The 13,558-nt window shown below is 34.2% G+C and overlaps 1 protein-coding gene across 1 annotated transcript in view; it reads right to left on the reverse strand.

The window, feature by feature from the left end:
- TGFBR1 (transforming growth factor beta receptor 1) overlaps nt 1–13,558 on the reverse strand; it is a 71,045-nt gene that overhangs the window by 23,438 nt on the left and 34,049 nt on the right. The window contains exons 4-6 of the mRNA XM_007498994.2: nt 12,315–12,545; nt 8,240–8,407; nt 1,889–2,045 (exon numbers count right to left, since the gene is read on the reverse strand). Coding sequence (XP_007499056.1) covers nt 1,889–2,045; nt 8,240–8,407; nt 12,315–12,545 — 556 coding nt within the window. The remainder of the gene's footprint in view (nt 1–1,888; nt 2,046–8,239; nt 8,408–12,314; nt 12,546–13,558) is intronic.

Raw genomic sequence — 13,558 nt, forward strand, 5'->3', positions numbered from 1 at the left:
ATTGTTCTACTGTATCTTTCCTTATTCACTGCCTGCTAAAGCCAGAGGCCTAAGCACCTTTATCTGTTCTTCAGTACTTATTGAGTTGAACTTTCTATTGCAGAGAGCAGCAGACTCCCCTATCTCAGGCCAAGCTTCTGGAGCTGTTATTCAGGAATTTCAGTTGTGTCCAACTCTTCATGATACCATTTGGAGTTTTCTTGGCAAAGATCCTGGAGTGGTTTGTCACTGCCTTTTCCAGTTCATTTTGCAGATGATGTAACTGAGGAAAATGGGTTCAGGGTCATACAGGTAATAAATATGTCTGAGGTCAGACCTGAACTCAAGAAGCTGAGAACCAGGCACTCTAATCACACCTAGTGTCACCTACTTGCCTGGGGGCTTTCAGAGGCATTTAGCGATAATCCTATAAGTGGTTTTTCATCATTAATCTCAAGCTCCCCTTTTAGTTTAGATATGAGGATTCTCCTCTAAGTATTCCCAACCAATAAGAATAAAAAGTCTTTATCTTTCCACTTCTTAGCTCTTCCTCCCCTTCCCAGCTACTTCCTCCCTAGGCATCAGGGATTAGTGCCTCTTCATACCTCTGTTAATAACCCTAGGATTGTCTTTTTTCTCCCCAACTACTCTTCAAAGAGACTAAGTGCCAAGTGTTGCTCAAAATGTGAATGCAAAATCTTTTTTTTCAGAAACAAACTCTTTCATACATACAAAATGAGATAAAACTACTTCTACAAGAATTTTTAGATATGATGTTAAAGGCTTTTTATCCCTACAGGAACAAATATTTTTAAACATTTTAAAGAAAACTTAAACCTTTTTAATATTTAAAGTGACTGAAGAAAAAAATGTCTTTTGGGTATTTTTCCATAATGACCTAATACTATGTACAGAAATCCCAGTTTTACAGAGAAGTGAAAGAATTCATCAGATGACTTTGGGACAACACATCTAAAAAAGCAGCTAATGAAAGTTCTAAAATGAAAAGAGGACAGGATATAGAGAGGCATAAGACCTAAGTTTTTAAATGAATAGTTTTATTATGTTTATTAGACAAATTAAAGTACCTAAATTCTAATTCCTTCCATTCTTAGCATCCTATCATTTTATATATTTATAAAGCCCTTTATATTAGCTAAGGACATCTTGTAAAAAAGCTCAAAAGTTAATGATATCTAAAAAATATCTAATCACATATCTATATCTATATATCTATATCTATATATATGAATAACACATTTTTGTAATATACAAGTAAAGTGCATTCATGTAAATATAAAAGTTTGGCAAGTTTTATGTATTATTAACTAGATAGAAATTTAAGTTCTACAAATAAGTATCTAGAACAAAGAAGTATAGACTGATACGGAGTATGAACTTCCCATTTCATATATATATAATCTAATCATGATGAAGCCATGGTTCTTTGTAATCATGACTTTGCATTTTAGAATTTCTTATTAACCACTCTTACATGATACATTCTAAAATTTCCCCAGGAATCACTGATTAAAATGTTTTCCCTTCTTGGGACCAGGTAGTTTTGGGGTCCATTTGAAGTTCTTGAGCCATCCCAGGAATTCCAGGTCCTAACAAACTTCAGATACTATATAATACTTTGGCTAGAAACAGGAAAGGGCTACTCTAGTCTAAAGCTGAAAGCTGAAAAAACTTTACTGGATATAGGTATGGATTACAGGAAATATCCCCTTTCACTAACTTGCACTTTTTATTTAGGTGCTTTGGCTTCCGGGTTTCTCACTTACCATGCAAAGAATTTAAGTCTCTCTAACATGTGAGGGAAATAAAATACAGTTTTAAAATGAAGAACAAAATAGTAAAGAAATCAAATGTGATTATAAAAAATATATATATTAAAAATTTTTACCTTTTTGTTCCCACTCTGTGGTTTGGAGCTATATCAATTGTGTCTGTGGCTGAATCATGTCTTACTGCAAGTCCTAAGTCTGCAATACAGCATGTTCCATTCTTCTTTACTAAAATATTCTTTGATTTCAGGTCTCTATGAGCAATTGCTGGTTTGCCTAAAGGAAAAAAAGTTAAACATGACTATAGAAAATACATATCAATAGTCTTTCTTGACAGAAAAATGTTTCAAAAATGTGAACATTCCTAAAACTATGTTTAATATACTCTCTACTAATCTTTTTCAGCTCTAAAAATTTTATTACTCTATTAATTCAAGTACCGAAAAGTCAACCTAGAGATTTAGGCACAGAAATTTTAATCTCAGTGTGTTTGTCCTACCAATTACCAAGATACTTCTCTATACTGCCAAAGTTTATTATCCTAAATTAGAAAGTAAAGAATCTTAATTGCATAAAGAATTATAGTGCAAAACACTTTTCAAAATGCATTTATTTTGAAATATCCAAAAGTATTAGCACACTATTGTGGATAATTATGAAATTATCTATATGAAGCATAGTATTAAGTTTCCCCCAAAATTTGAATTATTAGAGCTTTTCCTATTCCTGCTCAGGAAATTATTTTGAATTATTTTGTGCATAGTTTGAATTAATTTAATTGGAAACATGTTGTTTCTCTTCATAGAAGATTATCTAGCTCTTGAATTGGGCTGAATCCCGAGATGCCCCCTGTATTAGTGATCACTCACAGCTTTGGATCATCTAAATTTTAGATTTTTAATTTTTTTTTAATTTTAAATAATTTTTATTATTTTCTTATTTATATTTTGTATTTTGTTTATACTTTAAATTTTAATAATTTATTAATTATATTATCAAATAATTACTAATTAAATTATTTATTACATATATATACAAAATATAAATAATTATTGAATTAGATAATATGAAATATAACTAAATATAAAAAATAAAATTTTAAACTTTGATTCTAAAATCTGATTAGAACATAGTAAAACTAAAATTGGAAATGAGATCATTTAGGAAAACCCCTCATTTTACAGATGAGGAAACTGTATTTCAAAGTGACTTACAGCAAATAACATAAAACAGAGAACTAGCACTGTTGAATCCAAGTCTCTTGACTCAATAAATCCATTACTTTTCCCACAGTACCATGGCTTGAATTTGTGCTCACCACTAATAAGCTACCTACCTCTAATTAACATTAATCAGCTCTCTGCATACAGGTAAGAACACCTAACTATATAGTCCTATAAACTAAATCATTCTGTGTAGAGCCAAAATGGTTGAGTACAGGCAGCAACCCAGCTGTATTCTCCAAACAATTTTAAAATAATGCATAAAATCAAATTCTGGAGCAGCAAAGCCCACAATGGTTTTCTAACATGAGAAAATTAGGAAGTCATTGGAAAGCTCTGTTACACCAAAGTAGAAGCTAGCCCAGAGCACATGTGTCAGTAATACCAGCAGTGGGACTTGAGGTGGTCAGGACAGCAACAACAGCAATTTCAGCTCTCAACCCAGAAACAGTAAGTAAATTAGACAACTTGTCAGAAAGAAATTACAAAGGAGTGTGATCTAACATTACGTAGAGGATCAGGTACTGTTTAGCAATGACACTGCCTATTTAGGGTTCTGGTTTGCAGTTCCAGAGAGAGAAAACACTAGCACTTGTGGCTACAGGGGAGTAGGGACCCTTCCTGAGGAAAGACAAAAGCTATGACCACACTTCTCAAGGTAATACCACTTTGGAAGCAAGAAAAATTTGCAGATAGCCAGAACTATCTCTGAAAAAAAGCAGTAAAAACAAAACAATTAAAAAACACTAAAGTATGGGACAGTGCCTCCCCACTCTCCTGTGAATAGAGCCCAACTTTAACATAATGTCTACAGTCAAAATATAGGCTGGAAAATGAGCAAACAAAAAGAACTTAAACATAAGAAGCTACTATATGGTGTCAAGGAAGACCAAAACACAAACTCAAGAAGACAAGGTGAAAGAAGCTATAAGTAAAGCCTCAAAAGAAGAAATGCAAATTGGATGTAAGCCCAACACGAATTTCTGAAAGAGTTAAGAAAACGGTAAGAATAATAGAGGAAAGCTTTGGAAAAGAAATGTAGGCAATGAAGAAAATTAGGAAGAAAATTAACAGGTTTGAGGGGGAGGGGCCACAAAAAATACCAAAGAAAATAATGCCATAAAAACAAACATGAAAGAAAAAAAGCAACAAGGGACTTAACATTTATAATATAATGACTTTATCATTAGTAGAACAGTAGATTATATTGGAATGATTCTTGCAAAAAAGAAAACGAAGAGGTGAGAAAAGAGGGATGCATTGGGGGTAGACGGAGAAAAAGAATGGGGAAAATTATCTCACAGAAAAGAGGCAATCAAGGAAGAACTTTTAGACTGGAGGGGAAAATGGGGGGTGGTGAGAAATGCTTAAATCTCACTCTCATCAGAAATGGAACAAAAAATTCTCTGCACTCATGTGCTTAATAGTTTGTTGAATTGAAAAATCTATACTTTATTGAAAATGGATTAGAGAGAGGATAGCTAAATGGCTCCATAGATTGAGTCAGGACCAGAGATCAGAGGTCCTGGGTTCAAATCTGACCTCAAGCACTTCCTACCTGTGTGACCCTGAGAAAGTCACTTAACTTGCCACAGCCTAGCCCCTACTGCTCTTTTGCCTTTGAACCAAAACACAGTATTTATTTTAAGACAAAAGGAAAGAAAGAAAGAAAGAAAGAAAGAAAGAAAGAAAGAAAGAAAGAAAGAAAGAAAGAAAGAAAGAAAGAAAGAAAGAAAGAAAGAAAGAAAGAAAGAAAGAAAGAAAGAAAGAAAGAAAGAAAGAAAGAAAGAAAGAAAGAAAGAAAGAAAGAAAGAAAGAAAGAAAGAAAGAAAGAAAGAAAGAAAGAAAGAAAGAAAGAAAGAAAGAAAGAAAGAAAGAAAGAAAGAAAACAATCTGAGGGCTATTAAAATAGTGTGGGTAAGAAATATTCCAGTCTTTAACTAAAATAGTTGTCACAAGTGGAGAAAAGGAACTAAGTCAAGTCAAGCTTTTATTAAGACCCATGTGTCAGGCAGGCACAGGGCTAAGCACTTGGCATAAAAAGAGAGGGGTAAAAAAATCCAGAAGTCTCTACTTTCAAGAAGCTCAATCTAGATTCTGTACAGGTATAAACCATAATATGACTTGGGAGTTGATCTGACATGGAAGAGTGAGAGGAACAAGAAGAGGGAAGAACTGAAGATAATTTTCAGGTTATGAGTCTGTGTGATTAGTAAGGAAGTTGGGAAGAGAGCGAGCATCACACCAGAGAAAATGAGTTCCACTGTGAACAAGATGAATTTGAGATGCTAACAGGACATGAAGTGTAAGTGTGTAGCAGGCAGATGGTAGTATAGAATTGAGAGCAAGTGAGATTAGGCTAAGTATCGAAATATGATTGAGAGTTATCACTTGTCAGAAGACAAACTGTAAGAAGTTGAGGACAGTATAAGCTTATGGTAAGCAAATGTCTTTTTTGCTTTCTCTTTGTAATCCCAGAATATAGTAATGTCTTTGTCAATAAGGAATTTATACCAATTCTCTAAGAAAGTGGTGCTGATGTGAATTTTTTCTTAGAATGGATTTAGATCATGTAATTAATGAGCAACTTCAGATTTTACACTAATATAGCAATGTTCCGTTAGCTATTCTTTCTCCCTTTCCTCCTATCTCAGAGGAAAAGTTATGGCACTCTCTAAAATTACCTCGTCTACCTATTCTAAGTATTCCATCCATTTATTCTTCTGGAATTATACTTTACCTAACATCTTCCAATGACTCCTTCTTCATTTGCTCTCTATCTTCCACTTTCAAATACACATAAGCCATCTCTCTTCGGGAAGGGGAGGGAAGACCTTCACCTTCACTTGCTCTTGCTACCTATCTTAAAGATCTCTTTACTTTTTTTTGCTAGCAAAATAAACTTTGTTCTACTTACTGCCTATATTTGCTACCTACCTGTGCTATTCACAAATCTGTTTGACTGGGCCCTTTCCCTCACCACTTTGTTGAAATTGCTTTCTTAAATGTAGTACTATCTCTATCTGGTGAGATTGAAATGAATTGTTCCCAGTTCTTATCCTCTTCAACTTTTTGGTGTCAAATGACACCACAGACCCAGAGAAGTAATTTAGTGTTGAGGAAATAACCTTGAACTGGCAGGCACCTCTAACCCTAAAATTGGCCCTGCTGATCAAGTGGGTCATTATGCAAGGTACAATTGGGAGTGGGGTGGGGGGAAGGGAGAAATCAAGTGGGCTAAAAGTGGTTTTTAAATATACAATAAAACTGTTTAAAAATCTAAAAAAACCTGTTTTTTTCTCACAGAAATCCATGAACATTTTTAAAAATGTAATAACCATTTCAATATAATTGGGTTTCTTTGTGATCCTATATATTTTATTTTATGCATTTAAAAACAATATGCTAAGGAGACAGCTAGGTGGCTCAGTGGATTAAGAGCTAGGCCTAGACACAAGAAGTCCTGGGATCAAATCTGGGCTCTTCCTAGCTGTATTGGTTCTAAGATGGAAGATGAGGATTAAAATAAGTACTAAGAAAGGGGGTTTGTAGACTGAAAAGACTATGCCACACACCTTCCTCTTTACTAATAAACTACCTCTAAAATTGTTAATATTACAGTTCTCACTATATATATAAGAGCAGACTTCTACTAAAGATTTTTCCTAATATGAATTTATCTGCAAATGGAGGGGGGGGGGGTAGGGAAGAGAGGGAAATAGGCAGGGAAAGGACGATGCACCCATGGGGGGAGGGGTCCAGCACATGACTCAATGACATGAAGAGGCCAGGAAGAAAAGCAATAACAAAATGTTACCAGTGTTATAGTTGCCTTGCCAGAACCAAAAGGAAGAACCTTGGAGACATAAATGTAGGGACCAAACACAGACAAGAGAGAATGGGTGACATGCAGGAGCTAAGGACAAACAAGAGATTCCTAGGTATAGATGGAAGAGACTTTCAAGGGTCAGACATGTGGGTAAGTAGATGGAGAAAGGTAAAGATTTCTTCTCTTGGTGCCAGAGGTTCAAGCCAAGCTTCCCATAATCTGGCGGCAGCAGAAGTCTCTCAATACATCTGCTGTTCTTTCACTTGCAGGGATGTTTTATTGGCCTTTTTTTCGTAGGGGTAGAGGTACGGGAGGCTTCAGTGCCCCTTACCAAGGGGCAGGAGTAGAGAAAAAGCACAGTAATACAAAGTTAACATAGATGGTTTTTTTGGGGAATGCAGATTTCTTGCAGAATCTTTTTTACATAAAGAAAGAATTGTCTGTCAAAGGAAACTTTACTTCCATATCAATATATATACTAATTAAAAATGAGGATGCTAAAAAAGGAAGCAATGTTTGTAGTTTCAAGGATCTGCCCAAGAAAAGGTTTCCTACTTGAATATATAAAAATTGTGGAGCCAGATGAGGAGAAAAAAACAAATTCATGAGTAAAAGAATGAAATTAAGTTATACATGACTGGGATGAAGGTAGAACTGAGTAAATAAGTAAAATGGTGTTTTCAAATTCTTAGTAGCATTAATTCTATGATATTATCACTGTACAACTAGAGTTTACATATAAAATCCTATTTTATAAGAGATCTTCATTCTCATATCTCAGAACATTCCATTATAAATACACACATAATTTTAGTATAATTCTTAAGAGTACTAGAAGTTCTATCAAAATAAGAACCAAGGCTGATTATGTGTTATTTTCAAATTCACAAAAATTTTCCAATGGGATGAAGTTGATTAAGGATTAAGGAGAATTAGCAACAAAGATCATTCCCAAGATCATTCTTCACAATTCAATCTGCAATTAATAATCATCTCTTAGAACTGGAAAGACCTACATGAACTGATCATAGTGAAATAAGCAGAATCAGGAGAACATTTTACACAATAACTGAAATATTGGATGATCAAATGTAATTGACTCTGCTACTAATAGCAATGCAACAATCTAATACAACTCTAAGGGACTTATGAGAAAGAATGCTATTCACATCAAGAGAAAGAAGTGTGGCAGTAGAATTCCAGAAAAAAAATGATTTATCACATATTTATATGAGCATACAATTTGAAGTTTGGGTTTTAAAATATTACTCTATTACAAAAATGAATAATATGGAAATAGGATTTGAGTGATAATATATGTATAACCCAGTGGAATTGCTTGTCAGCTCTGGGAGGGCAGAGAGAAGATGAGAGGGAGACAACAAGAATCATGTAACCATGGAAAAAAAAAACCCTACCTTGAGTGCCCACAATCTCCATGTGAAGATGTGCAAGTCCACTAGCAGTAGATAAAGCTAGTTTGATCATTCCTTCCACAGTAACCGTGTATCTGTTTAAGTAATCAAAAAGGGACCCATGCTCATGATAATCTGAAACCAACCACAACTGAGTCCACGTACCATTGTCTGCAAAACAAACAGCAAAATTTTCCAAGATTTATATAAAACATTTAAAATTTTATTAGTAACATTTAATTGCTACATCTAGCTTTTAATACTAAAACACACTACTGTAACACCATCCTATATTTACTTTACACATTTTGCTTTATATTTGCATTATTACACATTTGATAAAGTGTATTATCAAGTGTAATCAAGTCAACTATCAAAACTCATTTAAGGGGGTAGCTGGGTGGCTCAGTGGATTGAGAGTCAGGCCTAGAGATGGGAGGTCCTGGGTTCAAACCTGGCCTCAGACACTTCCCAACCATACGACCCTGGACAAGTCACTTAACCCCCATTGCCTAGCCCTTACCACTCTTCTGCCTTGGAACCAATACATAGTATTGAGTCTAAGATGGAAGGTAAGGGTTTTAAAAAAAAAACTCATTTAAAAAGACATGGAAACTAAGGCTCAGAGGCATGGAGCCTATATTCCTAATTCTTCATTTAGCTTCTTTCCACTCCACTGAGTAATAACTATGCATTATTTTACATTTCTTATATGTGTATGTGGGTTAGTATGTCAATTTTCACAATGTCTGGAGAAGCTCTTCAGCAAGTTGGCTATAAAGAGATTTTGGTTCCAAGGCAGCAAAGTGTTAACGGCTAAGCAACGGGGGTTAAGTGATTTGCCCAAGGTCATACCGCTAGAAAATGTGGCCAGAAATAAACCCAGGACCTCCCAGTCTTGGGCTTAGCTCTCAATCCATTTAGTCACCCAGCTGGTCCCCAAAACTTAGCAATAACTTTAACACAGAAGGTAAGGGGGTTTGCCCCAGGAGATTAAATTTCTTTAAAAAACTATCTACTAATTTGAAAATCACTTGTCATCTCCATAAGTGAGCAAACTAGATCCTTGAAATACTAGAATGTTTAGAACTAAATTTGAATTACAGTTGTATTATTACTACATCTATTTCCTCACCGTGCTATTAAGAACTCTAGACAAGTTTCCTCATGTATAGCAATGGTCTCCTGCCCAAATAGGAGTCACTAGAGGACTGTGGCATACCAAAGAGAAAAACATCAATCACCCAAGCAGCGGTTAAGAACCCATACTTACTTTTATCCATTATTCCAACACTCTTCTACCTTAGTCCCTCTACAATAAAAACCAAACCCTGACGGGACATCTATAGCAGGAGTTGCTCAAGTGTCCCTAGGAAGTGTCCCTTCCTCTCTTTCTTTTCATTTTGGGTGGGATATTGAGTCAAAATATCTCATTACACAAACTCACCGTTTTAGTTCAAGCCTTCATTCATGTAATTTCTCCCCTGGCCTACACTACTACTTCAAATTTCTTTCTACTCGAATCCATCTTCCATACACCTGTCAAAGTAATTTCCCCAAAATAAAGACTGACCATGTTACCCTCACTCTTCTCAATAAATACCAGTGGCTTCCTATCAAATTATAAATTATATTTGGCTCTAAAGCCCTCATAGACAGGCCCCAACCTAACTGTCTAACCAAGTTAATATATTTTGGGAATGTATAAGCAAATTTTTACTCAAAGTTTTGGAGACCACCGCTCTATATAACATGGCATATAATGTAAGGTCCCTTTCTGCTCTAATTCTCTGTGTATTTCAATAACGTTCCTGTCATTTCTTAAAATAAGATGGGAGTCAAAAGGTAAGTGTTGAATCCTTTCTCCAAAATGTTATCCTTTTAATATCCTAGAAATTATCTAGCATCACAGGAATTCTCAAATACACTGGAAAAAGAGAAAAGCCAGATAGGAATTTTTATAGTAATACTTGCTTATTACTCTAAATAGCTCTCTTCCACCCCACCACTATATCAATCTGAAATATACTGCAATAATGAAAAGATGTAGCAAAAAATTATTTAGAATTTGGGGAGCTAGGTGGCGCAATGGATCCAGCATTGGATTTGGAATCATCTTCAAGAGTTCAAATTCTGCCTCAGAAACTTACTAGCTGTGTGACCCTTGAAAAGTTACCTAATCCTGTTTACTTTAAATCATCTATAAAATGAGAGAATAAAATTGCAACCCACTCCAGTATCTTTACCTAGAAAACCCCAAATGAGGTCAGGAAGTGTTGGATATGACTTTCAGTCAACTGAACTTCCAATAAAAATAGCATTATACATAATGAGTCCTGGGTCAGTTCAAGAAAGTTAATTTGATTCATAATGTATTTGGGAAGCATATGGTATAATCACCTAATCATATCCTCCACTCATTACACTGTTTATATAAAATGCCCTGAGTTTGAAATTCACACTTCACCAGGAAGAATTACTGATGAGAAGCTGGGAAAGAGGTGTGGTTTTTGCCACAAAGGGATTCAACATATTTACTTATTTACTGAGTCTCTGGGCTCCAAAGAATTCTTTACACTTGAATATCTGCAAAAGAGAAATAAGAAATAGCACCTCTCCAGATTAATCTCTCTCCAGATGTTCTAAAATAGAAAATATTAGGCTGCTCTGGGGGAATAAAAGATAAAGGAAGAGGTGGGTCAATGACCATAAATTGATTCCTTGTTGACTGATGTATATTTCATAAAATTGAGTATTCCAATAATTAGGAAACAAGTCTACAAGTCCTACTTGCTATAAAATCGAGGTGCTTCTACCCATTCTTATACATGATGTAAAAAACTAAGAATCTAAATGTGGAAAAGATGGAACCTTTAATTCAATGAGCAATGTCGAGAATTCAGCTTAGGTCTTTCAAACATTTTAAATACCATTTCTTCCTTGACCAAAACCAAAAAAAAAAATTGTATTCAGAATACGAGATGGAAAAATCCAGAGTAGCTTTGATTATCTTAAAATTTAAAAGTATCCTGATATGAATACTGAAATATAAATTATTTAAATGTCACAGAAATAATCTTAATCTGTCATGTTTCAAAATGTCTATAAGAATCTAGATGGTCCAGAGCACTGGATCTGGAGACAGGAAGACAAATTTGGCTGCAGATTTACTCAACAACTGTCACTTAACCACTCTGCTATAGTTTCTTGATCTGTAAAATGGGAATAACAGCACCTACCTCCCAGGGTTGTTATCAGGATAAAATGAAATTATTTGTAAAGTGCTTTGTAAACCTTAAAGTGCTAGCTATTTTTTCCTTAAAAAATTTTTTTTAAAAAGACAATTAGGTATTGCAGTGGATAGAGTGCTGAACCTAGAGTTGGGAAAATATCAAATGCTAGATCTGTTAATTACTATTTATATGAATTTGGCAAGTCAGTTTACTCCCTGGTTCTCAATTTCCTCTTATTTAAAAGGAAAAATGTTTTGACTAGAATATCTTGAAGGTCCCTTCCTGCTCTTTTGTCTACAACCCTGTTGTGGCATTTTTCCTAAATATCATTTAAAGATGAAAGATATGCAAAAATAAGACTAGGAAAGATAAAGTTGTATATCGGGATAGCTCTAATTAGATTTCTATGAAATTCACCAGTTTATTACAAAGCATTTTGTCACCATTACCTCATTTAATCCTAACAATCTATGGCAACTAAGAGGCCAGAAAATTGGTGATATTAAAAAAAAACCCACAGGGAACTAGAAAGGGAATATAATTTGGGGTGATGTTTTAAAAATGAATTCAACTAATAATCTGAATAACTGGACTAAGAACTAAAGAGACCTTGGCAGGATGAAAAGAGAAATTAATCTAATAAGATAAAAAGTTTAACAGCAATAAATATAATGTTTTACACTTCATCTTTTTTTATCATAATTGGTCACATTTATGCTTTGTCTTACTGTATTTACATGGAGTTTTCTATTTCTAACCAATTTTCACTAGTTTTTAAGAAGTTTCATTAAGTTTTAAATTGATTTCATTATAGTTAACATATAGAATTTCTAAAGTTCACTGACCTTTATTGTCAGCTGCTATAAATCCCAGAATGTTTTCATGACGTAACATTACAGTTTGATAAATCTCTGCCTCACGGAACCAAGAACGTTCTTCTCTTGAGGAAAATATTTTGACTGCAACTTCTTCTCCTCTCCATTTTCCTCTCCAGACTTCTCCAAATCGACCTTTCCCTATGCTTTCTTGCAATACGATAGTTCTTGCAATAGTTCTTTGAACAAGTAATGGTAATCCTTTTAAAAAAAATTTGCATTATTATTAAATATAACCAAACAACATTATTTCTTATTAACTTTATACTGTATATGAAGCATTGCAAAAAACTATGAAGACTAATACAAATCCATAAAAGAACACATATCCTCATAGATCTGCTCAATTGAACTATTAGCTAAGATAGACATAAGCTAACTAATGAATAAAATAAGCATACTCCAAGTACTATAATATCAGAGAAAGTTACACGTAGTTGGAATGGTCAGAAGACTTCATGTAGAAGGTATAACTGAGTGGAACTTGGAAGGACGTGGAATAGCTAGAAGTATAAAGAAACTGAAGGCATTCCAGGCAGAAGGGACTATTAGTCATAAAAATAATTGAGTGAGGAGATAATAATAAAGTGTATGTGTGGAGGGGGGAGGTTAGTTCTAGAAAGACAAACTAGAGTCACATAAAAATGACTATATGTCAGGCTGAGGAGTTTGGACTCAGAACAAGTCAATCAGTACCACTGAGGATATGAAGAAAGGTAAAAAATCAATCTCCTACATTTAAAGACATATACAAGGTAAAATGGAAGTAATTTCAGAGTGAAAGCACTACCATTCAGGAGGTTCAGGAAAGGGTTTCTTTAAAGTTAAAAAGAGCTTTAGTAAAAATTTCAAAAGCTTTAAAAATATCTAGCATACAGATCTGAAAAGAATGTAGTGTTCATTTTACTATTGTCTATCACATGAATAACAAAAAACTGCTTATTTTGTTAGTGGGGCAAATTTAAATTAAATTAGCCTCAGGTTAAAATGTATATGAAATTCCAAATATATAAAAATATAACATTGTATTAGGCTATTTTATTTATTCTCTGCCCTCTCTAAGAACTTCTACTCATAAAATGATGCAAATATAAAACATTATATTAAACCCTACCATTTACCCCAGGGAAAAAAAAGTAAATTGTGTTGCTCTTCACATTTCTCAAGGCTAACTGCCCATTTATTTAATTAAAGGTTGTTTGCTTCCCAGTTCA

This window comes from Monodelphis domestica, chromosome 7 (genome assembly GCF_027887165.1).
Source record: "Monodelphis domestica isolate mMonDom1 chromosome 7, mMonDom1.pri, whole genome shotgun sequence".
NCBI classification, from domain to species: domain Eukaryota; kingdom Metazoa; phylum Chordata; class Mammalia; order Didelphimorphia; family Didelphidae; genus Monodelphis; species Monodelphis domestica.